This window comes from Mauremys reevesii, unplaced genomic scaffold (genome assembly GCF_016161935.1).
Source record: "Mauremys reevesii isolate NIE-2019 unplaced genomic scaffold, ASM1616193v1 Contig69, whole genome shotgun sequence".
NCBI classification, from domain to species: domain Eukaryota; kingdom Metazoa; phylum Chordata; order Testudines; family Geoemydidae; genus Mauremys; species Mauremys reevesii.
In genome coordinates this window covers 84,439-106,326 of record NW_024100883.1, presented here as the reverse complement: position 1 = coordinate 106,326, position 21,888 = coordinate 84,439, and the positions used below count along the sequence as shown (strand labels likewise).

Below are 21,888 nucleotides of genomic sequence, written 5' to 3'. Positions count from 1 at the left end.
ACACACAGCCAGCCTGTGGAACTCCTTACCTGAGGATGTTGTGAAGGTCCATCAATGGCCAAGATGGGAAGGGATGCTGTGTGTTTGCCAGCAGCTGGAAATGAGTGCCAGGGGATGGATCACTTGATTCCCTGTTCTGTTCATTCCCTCTGGGGCACTTGGTACTGGCCACTGTTGGCAGACAGGACACTGGGCTAAAAGGATCGTTGGTCCGGCCCAGAATGGCCGTTCTTATGTTCTTATATTCTCAGAGGTATCAGTAACTAGAAGGGTGGCAAACCATTGAGTTCTACACTGACCGATTCCCCAGTTTCTCACACTGACACAACACAGTAAGGTCAGGAAAGGGTCTAATGGCTCTCTGGCTGCCCAGTGAGTGATTCAGGAAGGAGGCCCAGCACCATGTCACCAGCCAGCTCTGCACGGAGCTCGGTCTGAGAGCCAGAGCACCAGGAAAAAACTTTAAGTCCCTTTCTGAGAAAATAGCCAGAGCAGCCTGTCCCGGATCTGTTTGGTCCTCACCCCGTAGATAATGGGGTGCAGCATGGGGGGCACACGGAGGTACACATTGGCAATGAGAACATGGAAATGCAGGGGCACATTGTGGCCAAACTGATATGTGAGGGAGGAGAAGAGAACTGGGATGTGAAAGGCTAAGATGGCACAGAAGTGGGAGCTGCAGGTCCCCAAAGCCTTGAGCCGGGCGTCCTTTGTGGGGAGGATGAAGATGGCCCTGAGGATCTGGGTATAGGACACAGTGATAAAAATCACATCCAGACCCCCCCCACAGAATAGCACAAAGAGGCCGTAGTAAGTACTGACGTGGGTGTAGGTGCAGGCCAGCTTCACCACAGCCATGTGCTCACAGTACGTGTGGGGGATGATGTTGGTTCTACAATATGACCACCGCCTCGCCAGGAAGGGATAGGGCAGTATGACCATGATGCCACGCAGCACCACAGCCAGGCCAATCTTGGCCACCAGGGTGTTTGTCAGGATGGTGGAATATCTCAAGGGATGGCAGATGGCCACGTAGTGATCCAAAGCCATGGCCATGAGTATCCCAGACTCCATCACAAAGAAGGAGTGAATGAAGAACATCTGGGTGAGGCAGGCACTGAAATCGATCTCCCTGGAATTGAACCAGAAGATGCTCAGTGTTTTGGGTAGGGTGGATGTGGACAGGAGCAGGTCGGTGATGGCCAGCATGGAGAGGAAATAGTACATGGGCCTATGGAGGCTCGGCTCCCTCTTCACAATGAACAGGATGGTGAAGTTCCCCAAGATGGCTATGGTGTACATGGTGCAGAAGGGGATGGAGATCAAGACATGGACTGGTTCCAGGCCAGGAATGCCCAGCAGGATGAAGGTGGTGGGGTTTGTGAAGTCGGTTTTGTTGGAATCTGACATGGTGTAGGAGAGAAGGTGTTCAACTCCGAGGCGTTCCCAGGGCCCAGGGTGATGGTTGCAGTAGAAAAGCCTGGATGGAGAGACAATGTTAATATGAGCCACTACATGCACTACTGGATACTTTTCTCATGGGTGAAAAAGACTGGTTGCTCTTCACCCACATTTTCATTTTCAGATAAATGAATTATGAACAACTGACCCTACTAATGCCAATACCATATTTGATGGTCCTCCTCGCATGAATAATTTCTATATGTTGTGGTCTAAGAAACCTTAATATGTACCAGCAGGAAACCCATGTGTGGTTAATGGTTATCCCTCATTATTTCTTAATGCAATGAAAGCCAGGCTAGAAAGTCCATGCTATTCCTGAGGCACCCGGTGGCCCAAAATCTGTAAGTGTTAAAAAAAAAGAGCTTTGTCAATCCATGTGCCGGGGGAAACATTCCAAGTAGAACCACCTGAGGGAAAAGACCCGGCAGTCATCGACAGCTGTTCCACGGAAACACCTGCTCATTCACAGTAGTGGCCAAAACAAAGAAAATGTTCAGATGCCTAAGGAATGGGATGGAGAACAATGTGCTCCGGAAACGAGCTCACTTTTGATCACCCAGTCTCTATAAAGGATATAGCAGATGGAAAGGAGATTTCTGAGACAGGCACTAAGAAAGGGGGAGGCTGCCATATGCCGACAGAGTGAAAAGTCTGGGACTGTTTAGTTTAGAGAAGCCACAAAGAAGGGGGCATATGATAGAGGAGAACAAAATAACAGAATGGAACTGATTACATTCCAATGGACAAACAGAGAACCGTTCCCAGCCAGTAATATCTATGGACATTTAGTGCTTCAAAAGGGCTAATTCCTCAAAGATGACAAATGATCCAGAAAACTGATTGAGAGGAAAAAATTATTAAGAAAAATGGGAAGAAAACTTGGGAGTTCTTTAAGAAGAGCTTATTAGCTAGCTAACAAACCACAATTCTACAGTAAAGAAAGTAGAGAACTCATATCAGATGAGGTGGTGGAATACTTTCTAGTCCATTAGCAGTCAAGGAGGATGTTAAGCAGCATCTACAGTAGAACCTGAGAGTTATAAACACCAGAAACATCAACTTTTAAAAATTAAAGGGAAAGTTTAAAAAAAAAATTGACAAGTTTAGGAAAAAATGGAAAATCTGGCCTGGGATTAGTTAACAAAAAGTCTAAGAATATAATTAATGTGAGTCACCAACAGGGTTTATGGGAACAGGTCTTGCCAAATAAGTTTTCATCCTTTGATGGCTGTACACGTTTGGTTGACCAAGGGAAAGTAGTTAAGCACACTGAGGTCAATGGTTTTACAAAAAGTAGATTGTGCCAAACCAACCTGATCTCCTTCTTTGAGAAGGTAACAGATTTTTTAGACAAAGGAAATGCCATGGCAGGGGCGGCTCTAGTCACCAGCAAAGCAAGCAGCTGCTTGGGGCAGCCCATTTGCTGGGGCGGCAGGGATCCAGCCTGACAGTTGAGAACCAACAGGGGGCTCTGGGAGCTGTAGTTCCTTGGTTAGCTCCCTGGCTATAAAGCCTGCCCTGGAGCAGGGAAAGAACTACATTTCCCAGCATTCCCTTGGCCACTACCAGCTGGAAAGGAAGGAGGGGGACCTCATGCGGCAGCATGTGCTTTGAGTGGAGAGCTGCACTGTGGATGGGAGGGACCATATTTTAACATTCAAAAAACAGGAAACTCCAGGGGGAGAGAGGGTAGCTCCACCCTGCCACCATCCACTCCCTCCGACTGCCCCCCACAGAAACCCCAACCCATCCAACCCCCCCACTCCCTGTCCCCCAATCGCCCCCTCCCGGGACCTCTGCCCCCAACTGCCCCCCAAGACCCGCCCCATCTAAGCGCCGCTGGTCTTTGAACCCTGATTGCCCCCTCCCGGGACCCTGCCCCTACCTGCCTCTTGGGACCCCACCCCCTATCTATGCTTCCCTTCTCCTTGTCCCCAACTGCCCCTCCTGAGACCCCCAAACTTCCCCTAGGACCCCACCCCTGTTCCCTGACAAACCCCTGGGACTCCCATGCCTATCCAATTGCTGCCTGTCCCCTGACTGCCTCCCCGCACCCTTGACCCATCTAACCCCCTTCTCCCTGCCCCCGACTGCCCCTGAACCTCCACCCCATCCAACCCCTGCTCCCTGTCCCTTGACTGCCCCCGGAACCCCTACCCTTCTCCAACCCCAGCCCCTTACCGTGCCACTCAGACCAGCGTGTCTGGCTCTGCGCAGCTCCAGAAATGCTGCTGCATACATGCTACCGTGCTCCCCCACGGAGCCCACAGACCCCCCCCATCAAGGATGGCTCTAGCCATTTCGCCGCCCCAAGCATGGCGGCATGCCACGGGGGGGGGGGCGCTCTGTGGCGGGTCTGCTGGTCCTGCAGCTCCAGTGGACCTCCCGCAGGCATGCCTGCGGATGTTCCACCGCAGCCGCGGCCCCAACGGAAGCTCCACAGGCACGCCTGCGGGAGGTCCACCGGAGCCGCCTGCCGCCCTCCCGGCAACCGGGAGAGCGCCCCCCGCGGCATGCCGCCCCAAGCATGCGCTTGGAGTGCTGGGGCCTGGAGCCGCCCCTGCCCCCCCCACACCCAGCACCTGCCTTCCAGATTTGAACACCTCAAAATTCAGGAGTGCTAAAGCTCAGTTTGGGCAGCTGTTACTTCATTTCTCCCAAATCAAATATACTGATCCACTGTAACTTGCTGTAGAAAAAGTAGGATGAAATTGAGCAAGAAATGCTTCCCAGTGGTTATTAGGACTGGAATTGCTGTTTTCAACAGCCATTGCCTTTTGTTTGTTTGTTTGTTTGTTTGTTTGTTTGAAAGGAAGACAGTGATGTTGCATTGGCAAATTCCCCATAGAAAGAAAGAGTGGAACAAAAGAGTAATAAAGGCACCTCAACTTTTCCTCATTGATGTAGGACAGTCTTATAATCTGCATCCAGATATCCTCCAATCACACAAGCTGAAAATTGTTCCACTTTACTGCAGCTCTGTAACCATATGGGAACCAATCCTGTCAGTGTTCTGTGCACATCCAAAATTCCTGCTGAATGACCCACCCTGGGAGCGAGTTACCAGTGACCCAGGGCTGCGGCAGAAGGAGGGTGCAGGTGGGGGTGGGGGGAGAGCCCAGGGCTGGGGCAGCAGGAGGTGTGTGTGGGGGGCACTGGTGGGGGGGAAAGGGGGAAGCCCAGCGTTGGGGCGGCAGGAAATATGGATGCGGGGGGAAGAGCCCAGGGCTGGGACAGCAGGGGGGTGTGGAGGGGGCGCAGGGCTGGGACAGGGGGCAACCAAAATTTTTTTTGCTTGGGGCAGCAAAAAACCTAGAGCCGGCCCTGCGCAGTGGATCTAATTTACCTCAATTTCAGTAAGGCATTTGATACGGTTCCACATGGGGAATTATTAGTTAAATTGGAAAAGATGGGGATCAATATGAAAATTGAAAGGTGGATAAGGAACTGGTTAAAAGAGAGACTACAATGGGTCATACTGAAAGGTGGACTGTCAGGCTGGAGGGAGGTTACTAGTGGAGTTCCTCAGGGATCGGTTTTGGGACCAATCTTATTTAATCTTTTTATTACTGACCTTGGCACAAAAAGTGGGAATGTGCTAATAAAGTTTGTGGATGACACAAGGCTGGGAGGTATTGCTAACACAGAGAAGGACTGGGATATCCTACAGGAAGATCTGGATGACCTTGTAAACTGGAGTAATAGTAATAGGATGAAATTGAATAGTGAAAAGTGCAAGGTCATGCATTTAGGGATTAATAACAAGAATTTTAGATATAAATTGGGGACACATCAGCTGGAAGTAACGGAGGAGGAGAAGGACCTCGGAGTATTGGTTGATCACAGGATGACTATGAGCTGCCAATGTGATATGGCCGTTAAAAAAGCTAATGCGGTTTTAGGCAGAGTGGTTACAATGAGGCAGCCAGGGCAGACACAAATGTTTTAATACAGTCAAATGCAGAGTTATCATCTCGGAACAGGGAACGCAGGAACGACCCACAGACTCGATCACTGTATTATGGAACTGAGTGTCACTGAAAAGGATTTATGGGTCACCGTGGAAACGAACTCATCATAGTGGTGAGTTGGAGCAGGGGAAGGATTTTAGCTCTGCATATGGCATTGGTGAAATGAAATGCATCCAGTTCCAGGGTCCACATTTCAAAATTTGAAAATTTGGAGAATGTGCAGAAAAGAGCCACAAAAAGGATTGGAGGCTGCAGAAAATGCCGGCTAGTGAGAGACTTAAAGAGCTTCATCTATTTATCATATCAAAAGGACGATCAAATGGAGAATTTCATGGGGAGAAAACCATGGGTAATAATGGGCTCTGCAATATAGCAGAGAAAGGCAGAGCTAAGCCCATGAGAGAGAAATTTCAGTTGGCAATAAGGACCAAAGGTTTATCACTGAGGGTGATTAATCGTTGGGACTGGCAGGGGGTTAGCCTAGATGTTCCTTTCAGTCCCTTCTCACTCTGTGGCTCTGTGATTCTATGACATGAAATCGTACCGTAGACCAGGTCTTCATCAAACACGAGTCTTTGGCCTCAATACAGAGGAAACTGGGTGAAATTTAACACCCTGTATTATACAGGAGGTAATACAGGATGATCTACTGGTGCCTTCTGACCATGAACCCTACGAATCTATTGATAAAGAAACTAGATCAAGAATTTATATTTACTCAGTCTCACAACACACGAACAAGGGAACATTCAGTCACATTGAAAGTCTGAACAGATAACACTGATAAAAGAAAATGCAATGGGTGCGCAGAGCAGAAAGGAGCACAGTCTTACTCGCTGTCCCATCACGCCCATGTTGCACTGGGTTTGTCGAGCAGGTGAGCTCTGCAGCGAGAGATGGTACCTGTGAATCCTGAGATCAAAGTGTCTTCCCTTCGAATCTCCCTCAGGTAGCCGTGTCCCATGCCTCTCTCACTCCAGCATCTGCAGCAGCATCCGACACTGAGAGCCGACACAGAGGTGTGCTCCATTTATAATATAGCTCTGTGCAATCCCCATGGGGTTTGCTCAGCCTCAAGGGGAGAAACAGCATCTGGATGTTAACAGGCTGGAGACCGGAGACACTCGAGGTAATGTCTCTTGTTCCATGTCTGCACTTCTGTGCTATTTATCCAGCTTTAGGAGTAAGCAGCAATTATGGGCCCTTCCCAAAGGGAGATGAGAACTCTTGGGCTCTGTGCTGAGTCCGAGAGGAATTGGCTGCTCTCTTTATCTGTCTATATTTAAAAATTATAGTTCATTACTGTGACGTTGCAATCCATATGCTCTATGAAAATAGGCTTATGAATCTGAAAATGACATGGCTGGAATGTGCTTTATGCGAAAGGTCTCTTGTACCATATAATTGGAAAAGTTATAAAGTGCTGAATTTCTTTTTCGTATTCGTAGGCAGGTATCATTCTTATACCTGAAGTTAGAAATATAAGGTATAAACTTGTACAACTAATGTAGTCAGATCAAGTGGAGACCATTGAGGCTGCTTCAGAAACAATGAGTTGTAAATGGCTCGTTTACCTGTAAGCCTTCCTGTGTACCTGTGGGTAATGGAGAATGGAGTTTCACAGGACATGTGACCATGTCACCTGACACTGAAATCCATCCTAAATCTTGTAGGGCAACTAGTTCTTTGGTGGGGAGCCCAGCAATCTTGTCCTCTGGGGTTCCTCCCTTCTGCAGGGCTACAAGCAAATCCCTCCTCAAAAGGCTTGTGAGCTCCTTCTTAGTGCCCGGACCTTCGCTTTGGTGTCCTCAATGTCCCCCAACTGCCCCAGCAACAAGCCGACCTCACCCACCGGGCAGCCCTGTGCGGGACTCAGAACAGCCAAAAGGCTGGGAAGGTCTCCCGGTCGGGACCCTGGAAGTTATTCGCATAGAGCCCTACCTGTATTCCCAGTTCCCAAAGGCGAATGGCAGCCTCGGGAATTGTACTCCAGGGTTTACCCACATCATCCCAATCCGGCCAGCAGTGCTCTACAGTGGCAAAAATCCACTCCAGCAACGTCCTACTCCCTCCATTCCCTGAGCACCCCTCAGGAGCTGATTGATCGAAATATCCTTGGAAAGGGCCCCTAACTTCAAGATCTCCCCTGGGGAAAGGTGCACTGCCTCAGATAAGGGCCAGAAGATAAGGGCCCTAACCTTGGACTGGGACACGGTGGGGCGGAGGTTCTGCGGGAGGCAACAATGGCGATCCTGGGCACAGCGGATCACCATAGTCTCCACTATTGTTATGCAGACAAAACTACACGGGATCGTTTCAGGGGACAGGGTAAGATGCCATGTTTAGTATGATAACACAATTTGATTTATGACCAATAACTAATAGCTAATACCTATATACACACACACATCAAATGTTCTGCGGCTGCTGGATAGTTACCAATCCTGAACGTAGCTTGAGTCCGTGGCTTGATTTCCCAGCTTGGGTCCGTAGCTCATGGCGGCTAACTGGCCAGGAAAGCCGGGCACGAGGAAAGGCTGGGTCTCTGTCGGGCACGCACCGATGCCCTTCCATGTTGGCAGCAGAACGTTACCCAAAGTCTTCCATCTCACCCATCCTTTTCGTAGGCTTTAGTTTGTATCAAGAGTCTATAGGTCTTGCTGTGTCAGGCTGTCTCTGGGTACTGTGTGATTGATCACCCGTCAATTGCAGACGTGACTTTCAGCCTGGGACCTGACTTTGATCTTGCTTCAATTGTATCTTTGATCTTTTCTTTTGGGGTGGACTCTTCTCACTTTGTTTGGGCTGTTGTCTGCATCTTCAGCCATTAGTGGTTGCACTTTATCAGGACAGGCTGGGGCTGGAGGTTGAGTCCATTATCCATCCATACCTCAGTCACACATCTGAACTAAACCGATAAGGTGATAGCGAGCAGCGGCACAGGAGGCAGCAAACAGGGCTGCCAACAGGGGAGTTAGCGTGGGAGTTGCCATTGGAGGAGCAGGTGAGTGTCTTTGCATCTGTTTGTGTAGTGTTTGTATCTCGCTGTAGAGGCCCAGAGGGGCAGGCTGCTGAAGGGGCAGCTGAGCCAGGATTGGCTGAGCCCTGAGTAGGGGGAGGAGCCAGGCTAGGAGGGGCCTATAAAAGCGGCCGCCCAGCCAGGCAGCGGCACAGCTGCGAGCAGCGGCACAGGAGGCAGCAAACAGGGCTGCCAACAGGGGAGTTAGCGTGGGAGTTGCCATTGGAGGAGGTGGAAGGGGAGGCCCTGCACCCCCCAGGGAAGAACCGAGGATGAGAGCATGCAGCAGCTGTGGTATGTACCTGGTCCTAGCGGGGGACCCCGAACAGTACTGTATATGCATGAAGTGTCGCCTAATAGAGCTGCTGGAGGAAAAGATCCAGGGCCTAGAGCTGCAGGTGGAAACCCTGATAGAGAATAGAAGGGGGTTTGAGAGGCTGATGGAGCAATGGCAAGCAGTAACCGAGGGGGAACGCCCAGGGTCACAGGGGGGAGCAGGGGCTGAGGCCAAGGAAGGGAGACCACCAGAGGAGGAAGATGGGCGGTGGAAGCATGTGACCGTGAGAAGCAGGCCAAGGAAAAGGAGAGCCAGTGAGGGGGAAATTGAGCTAAGGAACAGGTTTGAAGGTTTGGAGAATGAGGAAGGGGTACAGCAAGTGGTAGCTGACAGTGAGAGGCCAAAGAAAAAGAGGCGAGCGGCCAGTCCCATAGATAAAGGGGAGGAGTCGATGGAAGTAGCACCAAGTTTGGGCCCAGGGAAGATACAGGATGGCTTAAGGGGAACCACAAGGGATGATAGGAATGGAAGGAGCTTGCAACCAGGGGGAACAGGGGATAGGTTAGAGGACCGTGCTGTCCCCAGGCAAAGGCAGGTCTACGTGATTGGGGATTCCATACTGCGAAGGTTGGACAGGCCTGTGACCAGGGCCGATCCGGAGAACAGAAGGGTGTGCTGTCTACCGGGTGCTAAAATACGGGATGTGGACCTGAGGTTGAAAAGGATCCTAAGAGGAGCGGGTAAGAACCCTTTGATCATCCTTCATGTGGGAACGAATGACACGGCTAGATTCTCGCTAGAGAGGATCAAGGGAGACTATGCCAGGTTGGGTAAGACACTCAAGGAAATTGAGGCTCAGGTGATCTTCAGTGGGATTCTACCTGTCCCTAGGGAAGGGCGCCAAAGGGGTGAGAGGATCATGATGATTAATAGTTGGCTGAGGGAGTGGTGTTACAAGGAGGGCTTTGGGATGTATGGGCACTGGGAGGCTTTTGGGGACAGACAACTGTTCTCAAGGGATGGGCTCCACCTAAGTAGGGAAGGAAGTAGACTTCTAGGAGGGAGGCTGGCTCATCTGATTAAAAGAGCTTTAAACTAGACACTGGGGGGAGACGGTCGGGAGAGGTCCTAGTGCTCTCCACGCCAAATTTTCACATTGGGAGTGAGGACAACAAGATAACAACAGATATAGCCAGAGGGGGGCGGTTACGTGTAAGGAAGAGGGGGGGGACAGATTCTAGATCTACAAGTCATACTGGAAGTACTGTGTCCCTACCGAGTTGGGTGAAAAGAGTGAGAGGAGCCCAACAGGAAAAATTAGGATGTTTGTTCACCAATGCGAGAAGCTTAGGTAACAAAATAGAGGAACTGGAGCTCCTGGTCCGGGAATTGAAACCGGATATCGTAGGAATAACAGAAACATGGTGGAACGGTAGCCATGACTGGAGTACAGGTATGGAAGGGTATGTGCTGTTTAGGAAAGACCGATGCAAAGGTAAAGGTGGGGGAGTAGCACTGTATATCAATAATGAGGTAAAATGTAATGAGATAACTAGCGCTGCAATGGACAATACAGAGTCTGTTTGGGCAATGGTCACATTGGGGAAGAAAACTACCAGAGCCTCATCCAGGATAGTGATTGGGGTGTGCTATAGACCGCCAGGATCTAGCTTAGAGATGGATAGAGAGCTCTTTAATGTTTTTAAGGAGGTAAACACTAATAGGAACTGCTTGATCATGGGGGACTTTAACTTCCCGGATATAGATTGGGAAACAAATGCTAGTAATATTAATAGGGCTCAGCTTTTCCTAGACGTGATAGCTAATGAATTCCTTCATCAAGTGGTTGCTGAACCGACGAGGGGGGATGCCATTTTAGATTTGATTTTGGTGAGTAACGAGGACCTTGTTGAGGACATTGTTGTAGGGGACAACCTTGGCTCGAGTGATCATGAGCTAATTCGTTTCCAAATAAATGGGAGGATAATCAATAGTGCATCTGAGACTAGGGTGTATGATTTCAAAAGGGCTAACTTTACTAAATTAAGGCGACTAGTTAGGGAAGTGGACTGGGCTAACATATTTAGGGATCTAAGGGCAGATGACGCCTGGGGTTACTTCAAGTTGAAGTTGCAGGAGTTGTCAGAGGCATGTATCCCGAGAAGGTGGAAACGGCTCGTAGGTAGCAGTTTTAGACCGAGCTGGATGAGCAAGCGTCTTAGAGGGGTCATTAAGAAAAAGCAGAAAGCGTACCAGGAGTGGAAAATGGGAGGGATCAGCAAGGAAACCTACCTTATTGAGGTCAGAGGGTGCAGGGAAGCTGTGAGAAAGGCAAAGCGACGAGTGGAGATGGATCTAGCGAAGGAGATTAAAACCAATAGCAAACGGTTTTTTAGCCATATAAATAGGAAGAAAACCAAGAAAGAAGAAGTGGGACCGCTTAAAACTTTAAATGGAGTGGAGATTAGGGATAATCTTGGAATGGCACAATATCTGAACGAATACTTTGCCTCGGTCTTTAATGAGGCTAATGAAGGGCTAAGGAATAGTGATAGAGGGACCAATGGGAATGAAGATATGGGGGTAGACATTACGGTAGCTGAGGTAGAAGCCAAACTGGAACAGCTTAACGGAAGTAAATCGGGGGGCCCGGATAATCTTCATCCTAGAATATTAAGGGAATTGGCGAGGGATATTGCTAGCCCGTTAGCAATAATCTTTAATAAATCCCTAAATTCGGGGATTGTACCGACTGACTGGAGATTAGCTAATGTAGTTCCTATATTCAAGAAGGGGAAAAAGTGACCCGGGGAATTATAGGCCTGTTAGTCTAACATCTGTAGTATGCAAAGTCATGGAAAAAATCTTAAAAGAGAGAGTGGTTCCGGAGCATGAGGCCGATGGCAACTGGGATAGATTACAGCATGGATTTACGAAAGGTAGATCGTGCCAAACCAACTTGATCTCCTTCTTTGAGAGAGTAACAGATTTTTTAGACAAGGGAAATGCGGTGGATCTCATATATCTGGATTTCAGTAAGGCGTTTGATACGGTACCGCATGAAGAATTACTGGTTAAATTGGAAAAGATGGGGATCGAAGTGAAAATCCAGAGGTGGATAAGGAGCTGGTTAAAGGGGAGACTGCAGAGGGTAGTATTGAAGGGGGAACTGTCCGGTTGGAGGGGGGTTACCAGTGGAGTTCCTCAAGGCTCGGTTTTGGGTCCGATTTTATTCAATCTATTTATTGCTGACCTGGGAACCAAGAGTAGGAGTGGGCTGATAAAGTTTGCGGATGACACCAAGTTGGGGGGTATTGTCAATTCGGAAGAGGATCGGGATATTCTCCAGGGAGATTTAGATGACCTTGTAAACTGGAGTATTAGTAACAGGATGAAATTCAATAGTGAGAAGTGTAAGGTTATGCATTTAGGGATGTCTAACAAGAACTTTAGTTATAAGCTGGGGACGCACCAGTTGGAAGTAACGGAGGAGGAGAAGGACCTAGGAGTCCTGGTTGATCGCAAGATGACTATGAGTAGGCAATGTGATGTGGCCGTTAAAAAAGCTAATGCGGTCTTGGGTTGCATTGGGCGGGGTATTTCTAGTAGGGATAAGGAGGTGCTAGTCCCGTTATATAAGGCACTGGTGAGACCTCATTTGGAGTACTGTGTGCAGTTTTGGTCTCCCATGTTTAAGAAGGATGAATTCAAACTAGAACAGGTACAAAGAAGGGCCACTAGAATGATCCGAGGAATGGAAGGCCTTTCGTATGAAAGGAGACTTGAGGAGCTCGGTTTGTTTTCCTTAACCAAAAGAAGGATGACAGGAGATATGATTACACTCTTTAAATATATCAGAGGGATAAATACCAGGGAAGGAGAAGAATTATTTCAGCTCAGTGCTAATGTGGACACGAGGACGAACGGATATAAACTGTCAGTCAGGAAATTCAGGCTTGAAATTAGACGAAGGTTTCTAACCATCAGGGGAGTGCAATACTGGAACAGTCTACCGAGGGAAACAGTGGGGGCGAAGGACCTCCATGACTTTAAGATTAAGCTAGATAAGTTTATGGAGGGGATGGTATGATAGGATAACGGGCTTAGTCAATAGGTCAATTATGTGCCTGGTATGACATAACCTTTTCTAGAGGGTTTGGCTGGAGAGTCTTGCCCGCATGCTCGGGGTTCAGCTGACCGCCATATTTGGGGTCGGGAAGGAATTTTCCTCCAGGGAAGATTGGCAATGGCCCTGGAGGTTTTTCGCCTTCCTCCGAAGCATGGGGCAGGGTTCACTTGCTAAGGAGTGGGTGGATCGGCTTATGTGGCCTGCATCTTGCAGGAGGTCAGACTAGATGATCATAATGGTCCCTTCTGATCTTGAATTCTATGATTCTATGATTCTATGATAGCAGGGTTTTGCAAAATGGAGTGAGCATTTCAAAATGGAGTTTGAGTTACTATATGGAGTCTTCTTAATAATAGTAATGAAAGAAAAGAAACAATTTCATTCTTCAGCTCTACACCATCTTCTGCTGCTTGCGGGCCCTCTGCTGAGCTGCTTCCAAACCCTCAGTTAGTATATTATTCTTATCCAGCAGAGCCCCTTATCTCCCACCAGGACTCTTACATTCTTCTCTAGCTGCTCAGTATCTGCCGCCAGCTTTTCCACCACCGTCAGAAACAACCATCCCCACCCCCAATCCTTATAAAGTGTATTATGCCCGTACAACTCTTGCCTTCTCCATCTGCTCGGCCAATTTGGCCGGGGTGAGGGGATTTTCGTCCCTGTCCCATCCAGCCGGGGGAACCAACTGGAATAATAATTTGGCCACCGGTGCCCAGCAGGAGGTTCTGCTCCAGCCGGGTATCTTGTCGGTGGCCACAGCCCCACATCCTCACTTACCCCACATGTGGCTACACCTCCTGGGCTATCATCGAATGAATCCTGCCGACTGTGCCAGGTGTCAGGCCAAACGGGGGGGCTCGGATACACTCAATGAAGCCATACCAGGTGTATAAGTATAACCGGTTTTATTGCCGAAGTACAATAAGCTTCCCAGCCTTCACTAAATACGTGCTTTCCAGCAAGCAAGAATCAATGCTTGTGCCCCTTCTGCTACGGACAGTCCCGGACCCTCCTGCCTTGTCCTCAAGGGCTCGTAGCAGGCGCTGCTCCAGCGTGGGGAGTTCCTGGGCACCCACTAGGCCAAGGTCCACAGGTGAGACTGTTCGTCTAAAGCAATTCTCAGGGCAGTTTTTTTCATCATCTCTTTCTAAGGGGGCGCATACATCCAAAAGCAGACTCTGGCAGGAAACACTCCGGCTTTCTAGTCACACACTTACTCTCTCAGGCCCCACTTCTCTCTTCACTTCTTTATCCAGTCGAGTGGCTGCAAGCCAACCTGGCCAGTCAAAGCCAGTTCACTGCCAGCTCCCCCCGAACCATTCTGTGACAACAGGCCAAGGTGACGTGTGGTCAGCCCCAACACCCCACCCCTCAGCTCTAACCCCGCCCCTCAGCTCTAACCCCGCCCCCACACTCACACTGCTCTAACCCCGCCCCTCAGCTCTAACCCCGCCCCCACACTCACACTGCCCTAACCCCGCCCTCAGCTGTAACCCCGCCCCCACCCTCACACAGCTCTAACCCCGCCCCTCAGCTACAACTCCGCCCCCACACTCACAGTGCTCTAACCCCGCCCCTCAGCTATAACTCCGCCCCTGAGCTCTAACTCCGTCCCTCAGCTGTAACCCCGTCCCCACACTCACATGCTCTAACCCCGCCCCTCAGCGCTAACCCCGCCCCTCAGGCTCATAACATAAGAACATGAGAACTGCTGTACTGGGTCAGACCAAAGGTCCATGCAGCCCAGTATCCTGTCTACCAACAGTGGCCAATGCCAGGTGCCCCAGAGGGAGTGAACCTAACAGGCAATGATCAAGTGATCTCTCTTCTGCCATCCATCTCCATCCTCTGATGAACAGAGGCTAGGGACACCATTCTTACCCATCCTAGCTAATAGCCATTTATGGACTTAACCTCCATGAATTTATCCAGTTCTCTTTTAAACATTGTTATAGTCCTAGCCTTCACAACCTCCTCAGGTAAGGAGTTCCACAAGTTGACTGTGCATTGTGTGAAGAAGAACTTCCTCTTATTTGATTTAAACCTGCTGCCTATTAATTTCCTTTGGTGGCCCCTATTTCTTGTATTATGGGAACAAGTAAATAACTTTTCCTTATTCACTTTTTCCACACCACTCATGATTTTATATACCCCACCCCTGCGCTCACACTTCTGTAACCTCACCCCTCAGCTCTAACCACACCCCTCATCACAGTGGCAAGATGGAGTTTGGGGTCACATGATCAAGTCACATGTACATGCATGACTCAGTTCTTTACAGGGAGAGCAGCCATTGCTCACATGCTAACTTCAACACAAGCCCTTCTGTGTGCAGCCTCCTCCCTGGCTGCCTCTGCCTCCATAGTTTCCCTGGCCGGAGCTGCTGCTTTGAGCCTCATTTCTGCTTGTCACATTTGAAACTCTCAGACCTTTTCCTTCTCTGCCACTTCCAATCTGGCCAGCTGCAGTTTTGTAGCTGCCACATTGGGAGTCATTTTTCTGCTTTCTTTGCTTAGTTCCCTCACTCAAAATAAACAAACAGAAAATAACAAAACGGTGGCCTCCTCCTGAGCTGCCACGGCACTTAAAACTCACATAAAATCACAAATATCAGTGCTTAAAGTGTGAACTTCACTTGAAGTAACAAGCTGTGCATACACCCTGCTCTCTGCGCCACTGTGACATTCCCCTGGAGTTATCCGGACCGGTGATTTGCTAGACCACCCCAATCCTCGACTCTGGGAGTCAGGCTTACCCTGCTGTGAGAACCCCCACTCCTGGGCTGTTCCCGCACAGCCTCTGCCATGTAATACACTCCTTGGATTGTGCAGCCGAATGACACTAGCCAGTACCTCTGGTCTCAGACACAACCCTAGGAACCTCCGTCTTGCAGTGTCCAGTTATGCCCACTGGATGCTGCAAGCTTATATGAGTTCATCAACTGAACAAAGAAATTGATATGCACCAGGCTTGTTATCCCAAGGGGAGTCTCTGACACACTTCAACCAAGCACACTGCTCCAGGTAGAATAAACAAATATTAATTTAACTACAAAGGGCAGAAGAGCCGGGGAAGGGTGTGAGGGGTGATTGCTGTTGTGGGAATGGGGACTGCACAAAAGCACTGTAAATAAAGTCACGAAGGCGAAACAGCTAAAGGCTTTGGGACTCTTTATTCAACCAGCCCAAACACAGGGCGCCGGCACAAGAGGCTGGAAACCTGCACGGACCCTGTGACAAGCCCATAGAGAGAGCGGTTTAAAACTGGTTTCTCTGCAATGATTTTATCATCTTTAAGTTCTCCTTCTGTATCTCGATCATCCAGGGGCCCCACTGGTTGGTTAGCAGCTTCCTGCCTCTGATGTACTTAAAAAACATTTTGTTATTACCTTTGGAGTTTTTGGCTAGCTGTTCTTCAAACTCCTTTTTGGCTTTTCTTTTACACTCTTGCACTTAAGTTGGCAGTGTTTGTGCTCCTTTCTATTTGCCTCACTAGGATTTGACTTCCACTTTTTAAAGGAAGTCTTTTTATCTCTCACTGCTTCTTTTACATGGTTGTTAAGCCACGGTGGCTCTTTTTTAGTTCTTTTACTGTGTTTCTTAATTCAGGGTATACGTTGAAGTTGGGCCTCTATTCTGGTGTCTTTAAAAAGCAGCCATGCAGCTTGCAGGGATTTCACCGCTGTTTAACTAATCCCCTCATTTTTGCATAGTTCCCTCTTTTGAAGTTAAATGCCACAGTGTTGGGCTGTTGAGATGTTCTTCCCACCACAGGGATGTTAAATGTTATTATATTACGGTCACTATTTCCAAGCGGTCCTGCTATAGTTACCTCTTGGAGCCAGCTCCAAACCTATGGGCTTGTCACAGGGTCCGTGCAGGTTTCCAGCCTCTTATGCCGGCGCCCTGTGTTTGGGCTGGTTGAATAAAGAGTCCCAAAGCCTTTAGCTGTTTCGCCTTCATGCCTTTATTTACAGTGCTTTTGTGCAGTCCCCATTCCCCCAACAGCAATCACCCCTCAGACCCTTCCCCAGCTCTTCTGCCCTTGAGGGTCCCTCCAGTGGGTAAGAAGACAGAGATGTAGCCCTCCTGTCTCCTCCCAGGCTAACCTCCTCACCGAGGTTTGCCCAGGGCTTGTATAGCCCTCTCAGTCCTCAGCCCAGCTGTCTCTACTTGGCTCAGCTTATTGCTCTGAGCTAGCCCTCGTTAGGGCTTGCAGCCAGACCCCCTGCTGAGTGCCCGTGCCTCTACACCTGGCTTCCTGCCCAGGGAGCAGGGCTCAGCCAGCAGGCTAGCAGGGCCTTGAAGGGGTTCACCCCTGCCCTGCCACAGGGCTACAAATCCCCCCTTCGATGGGGTGATTACTAAAGAACCCCATCACATGGGCCAAGGGACAGGTAGTTCAGGTTTCTTGATCTATCTCCAGCATGGGCATTGTAGAGGCATAATTAGTTGGTTGTATCGGAGGTGTTTGTAATTTATTGATTTTACACTGCATACATCCTAAAGTGATGAAAACACTCCCTGCTGCAATTCCTTGGATAATCATCCATCCCATCAATCCAGTTTCCTCACAGGGAGAATCTACTTCTTGGCCTTCCCCATATAATAACTGGACAATTGCTTGTTTAGCCTTAGTCACCTCATTTGTTATCCGGATAAGGTGGGACACGAATTGTTTTACGTGTAATCCCAGAGGGGGATACGTACCCAAAAGGCTGGAGTAGATGGGATAGTCAGATCCTGATAGGAGGGATCAGATGGAACAATAGTTGTGTTTTCAAAGGCAGGAATAGGGGAAATCACTTGATTTCCCATTGAGTTAAACTGCTTAGGAGTAAAACAGATGTTTGGACCTGACACTACAAGGAACCATATAGGAAACTTTCCTGGTTGGTTACTATGCAAAATTGGCCATTTCCAGCATAGGTCACCCTCTCCGTAGGAGCCTTCCATCTGGTTAGCTGGACCATACACTCTAACGATGATTGATTCTGGAACTGTCCCTGCAGGCCACACAAGATAGTATTTGCCTCAAAGACATTACATCTGCAGATATACTGAGCCCTTTTTTAGAGCAACAGGCCACCTGCAGAACTTTCCATGACTACCAAGGGAGGCACATTGACACGTACCTTGTAGATGCCACCTTCGAGGTGACCTATGGACTGTACTGCAGCCAACCTGTTATACAAATCCTTGTCTGAGTCAAACACGGGTACAGAGACTGTGAATACCAGGATCGTGCTACCACACAATTTTGAGAAGATAAACAACTGTCTCGGTTGGGATGTGGTATCACAGACCTCGTGTGTCTCATCATTCCAATGGATACTTGTGGACATGCATTCACACATGTAGATCTCTCCCCTTCAGGCCTTTCAAAACATTTACGGCAATACCAATTTAATAATTGCTCCTCTTTGATTAGATTGGGGAATCTTCCCAATTCTAGGGATTGTAATGCCTCAGTGACGTTATCCTACAAAGCACCAGAGCACAGGCTGTGTAATCGGTGGATCGGACCTTTCCGAATCATCGATAAACTCAGCTCAGCAGAGTACAAGACTAGAGTAACAGGAGGCAAGCGTACTGAAGATAAAATCTACCATGCTAACCAGTTAAAGCTGTTAGAATCATCCAGGTCCCCGGAGCAGCTTGATTCCCAGGAGGTGATCCAGTGAGTGACGGGGAAGGGGAAAAAGAGCGAGCAGCAGTGGCTGGGACTTGGGGCAAGAGGCGGAGAGGGGGGTGGGGCACAGAGGCAAGAGGTGGAGCAGGGGCTGTGCCTCGGGGGAATAGGTGCAGAACTGGCTGTGGCCTTGAGGGAAGATGTGTACCAGGGTCGTGGCCTTGGGGAGAGAAGCAGGGTAAGGGGCAGGGACCTGGTGGTCATGGTGGCTAGTTCTCTGAAAACATCCACTCAGTGTGCAGCGGTGTCAAAAAACTGAACAGAATGTTGGGACTCACTAGGAAAGGGATAGATAATCAGACAGAAAATATCGTATTGCCTCTGTATAAATCCATGGAATGACCACGTCTTGAATACTGCATGGAGATGTGGTCGCCCCATCCCAAAAAAGATATATTGGAATTGGAAAAGGTTAAAAAAATGGCAACAAAAATGATTAAGGGTATGGAATGGCTTCCATGTGAGGAGAGATTAATAAGCCTGGTACTTTTCAGCTTGGAAAAGAGACGACTACGGGGAGATATGACAGAGGTCTATAAAATCATGACTGGTGTGGAGAAAGTAAATAAGGAAGTGGCATTTACTCCTTCTCATAACACAAGAACTGGGGGTTACCAAATGAAATTAATAGGCAACAGTTTAAAACAAACAAAAGGAAGTATTTCTTCACACAACACACAGCCAGCCTGTGGAACTCCTTACCAGAGGACGTTGTGAAGGTCCATCAATGGCCAAGATGGGAAGGGATGGTGTTTGTTTGCCAGCAACTGGAAATGGGTGACAGGGGATGGATCACTTGATGATTCCCTGTTCTGTTCATTCCCTCTGGGGCACTTGGTACTGGCCACTGTTGGCAGACAGGACACTGGGCTAGATGGATCCTTGGTCCGGTCCAGTATGGCATTATTATGTGCACAGAGGTCCAGTTATCAGTAACTAGAAGGGTGGCAAACCATTGAGTACTACACTGACCGATTCCCAAGTTTGTCGCCCTGACACAGCACAGTAAGGTCAGGAAAGGGTCTAATGCAGAGGTGGGCAAACTACGGCCCGTGGGCCACATCCGGCCCATGGGACCATCCTGCCCGGCCCCATAGCTCCCGGCTGGGGAGGCTCGTCCTGCCCGGCCCCTCCCCTGCTGTTCCCCCTCCCCCGCAGCCATGCCGCCGTGTGGCAGCACGGCTTACTCCAGCTGGGCGGCGCGGCTGCCAGTCCTGCTGCTCTGAGTGGCATGGTAAGGGGGCGGGGAGCGGGGGGTTAGATATGGGGCAGAGGGTCCCAGGGGGTAGTCAGGGGACAGGGAGCAGGGCGTGGTTGGATGGGGCAGAGGTTTTGGGTGGTGGTGGCCCGGGAGCGGAGCCGGGGGGTTGGATAGGCCGGGGAGTCCCGGAGGTCCAGTCAGGGGGCGGCGTGTGGATAGGGTCAGGGAAGTCAGCGGACAGGGAGCAGAGGGGGTTGGATAGGGAATGGGGTCCCAGGGAGGGGGTTAGGGGCAGGCGGTCATGGGACGGAGTGGCCACGGGACAAGGAGCGGGGTGTGTGTGTGAATGGATGGAGGGTTCTGAGGAGGGCAGTCAGTGGGTAGGAAGTGGGAGGGGGCAGATAGTGCGCAGGAGGCCAGGATCCTTGGGGAGGCACAGCCTTCCTTACCCGGCCCTCCATACAGTTTTGCAATTCCGATGTGGCCCTTGGGCCAAAAAGTTTGCCCACCTCTGGACTAATGTCTCTCTGGCTGCCCGGTCAGTGATTCAGGAAGGGGGCCCAGCACCATGTCACCAGCCAGCTCTGCACGGAGCTCGGTTTGAGAGCCAGAGCACCAGAAGTAAACTTTACATCCCTTTATGAGTGAAGAGCCGGAGCAGCCTGTCCCGGATCTGTTTGGTCCTCACCCCGTAGATGATGGGGTTTAGCATGGGGGGCACGAGGAGGTACACGTTAGCAATGAGAACGTGGAAATGCAGGGGCACATTGTGGCCATACCGGTGTGTGAGTGAAGAGAAGAGAGCTGGGATGTAAAAGCTTAAGATGGCACAGAGGTGGGAGCTGCAGGTCCCCAAAGTCTTGAGCCGGGCGTCCTTTGTGGGGAGGCTGAAGATGGTCCTGAGGATCTGGATATAGGACACAGAAATAAAAATCATATCCAGACCCCTCACACAGAGTACCACAAAGAGGCCGTAGTAACTACTGACGCTGATGTCGCCACAGGCCAGCTTCACCACGGCTATGTACTCGCAGTATGAGTGGGGGATGATGTTGGTGCTGCAATATGGCCGTTGCCTAACCAAGAAGGGATAGGGCAATACGACCATGATGCCACGCAGCACCACGGCCTGGCCAATCTTGGCCACCACGGCATATGTCAGGGTGGTGGAATATCTCAGGGGATCGCAGATGGCCACATAGCGATCAAAAGCCATGGCCACGAAGATCCCAGACTCCATCACGAAGAAGCAGTGAATGAAGTACATCTGGGTGAGGCAGGCACTGAAATCGATCTCCCTGGAATTGAACCAGAAGTTACTCAGCATTTTGGGCACGGTGGACGTGGACAGGACCAGGTCGGTGATGGCCAGCATGCAGAGGAAATAGTACATGGGCTCATGGAGGCTTGGTTCCATCTTCACGATAAACAGGATGATGAAGTTCCCCAAGACAGCTATGGTGTACATCGTACAGAAGGGGATGGAGATCCAGACATGGGATGCCTCCAGGCCAGGAATGCCCAGCAGGATGAAGGTGGAGGGGTTGGTGAAGTTGGTTTTGTTGGAATCTGACATGGAGTAGGGGAGTTGTTCAACTCTGAGGTGTTCCCAGAGCCCAGCGTGATGGCTGCAGTAGAAAAGCCTGGATGGAGAGACAATATTAATATGAGCCAGTACATGCACTAGTGGATACTTTTCTCATGGGTGAAGCAGATTGGTTGCTTTTCACCCACATTTTCATTTTCAGATAAATGAATTATGAACAACTGTCCCTACTAATGCCAATACCATATTTCAAGTATCAGAGGGGTAGCCGTGTTAGTCTGGATCTGTAAAAGCAACAAAGAATCCTGTGGCACCTTATAGACTAACAGACGTTTTGCAGCATGAGCTTGCATCCGAAGAAGTGGGTATTCACCCACGAAAGCTCATGCTGCAAAACGTCTGTTAGTCTATAAGGTGCCACAGAATACCATATTCGTTGGTCCTCCATGCATCAATAATTTCTACATGTCGTGGTCTGGGAAACCTTAATAGGCACCAGTAGGAAACCCAAGTGTGGTTACTGGTTATCCCTCATTGTTCCTTAAGGCAATGAAAGTCCATGCTATTCCCCAGGCACCCGGTGGCCCAAC

At 49.6% G+C, this 21,888-nt stretch overlaps 2 protein-coding genes across 2 annotated transcripts; both read right to left on the bottom strand.

The window, feature by feature from the left end:
* Positions 1-462: 462 nt before the first annotated feature.
* LOC120394589 (olfactory receptor 52N1-like) lies at positions 463-1,410 on the bottom strand. The gene has a single exon (XM_039518816.1). It carries the CDS (start codon positions 1,408-1,410, stop codon positions 463-465), a length of 948 nt encoding a protein of 315 aa, XP_039374750.1.
* Positions 1,411-20,380: 18,970 nt separating this feature from the next.
* On the bottom strand, positions 20,381-21,328 carry LOC120394597 (olfactory receptor 52M1-like). The gene has a single exon (XM_039518823.1). The coding sequence runs from the start codon at positions 21,326-21,328 to the stop codon at positions 20,381-20,383; it is 948 nt and encodes a 315-aa protein (XP_039374757.1).
* Between the last annotated feature and the right edge of the window lie 560 nt (positions 21,329-21,888).

What these genes read in the sequence shown, in the direction of transcription:
- LOC120394589 (XM_039518816.1), bottom strand. Translation starts at nt 1,410, where the DNA reads ATGTCAGATTCCAACAAAACCGACTTCACAAACCCCACCACCTTCATC.
- LOC120394597 (XM_039518823.1), bottom strand. Translation starts at nt 21,328, where the DNA reads ATGTCAGATTCCAACAAAACCAACTTCACCAACCCCTCCACCTTCATC.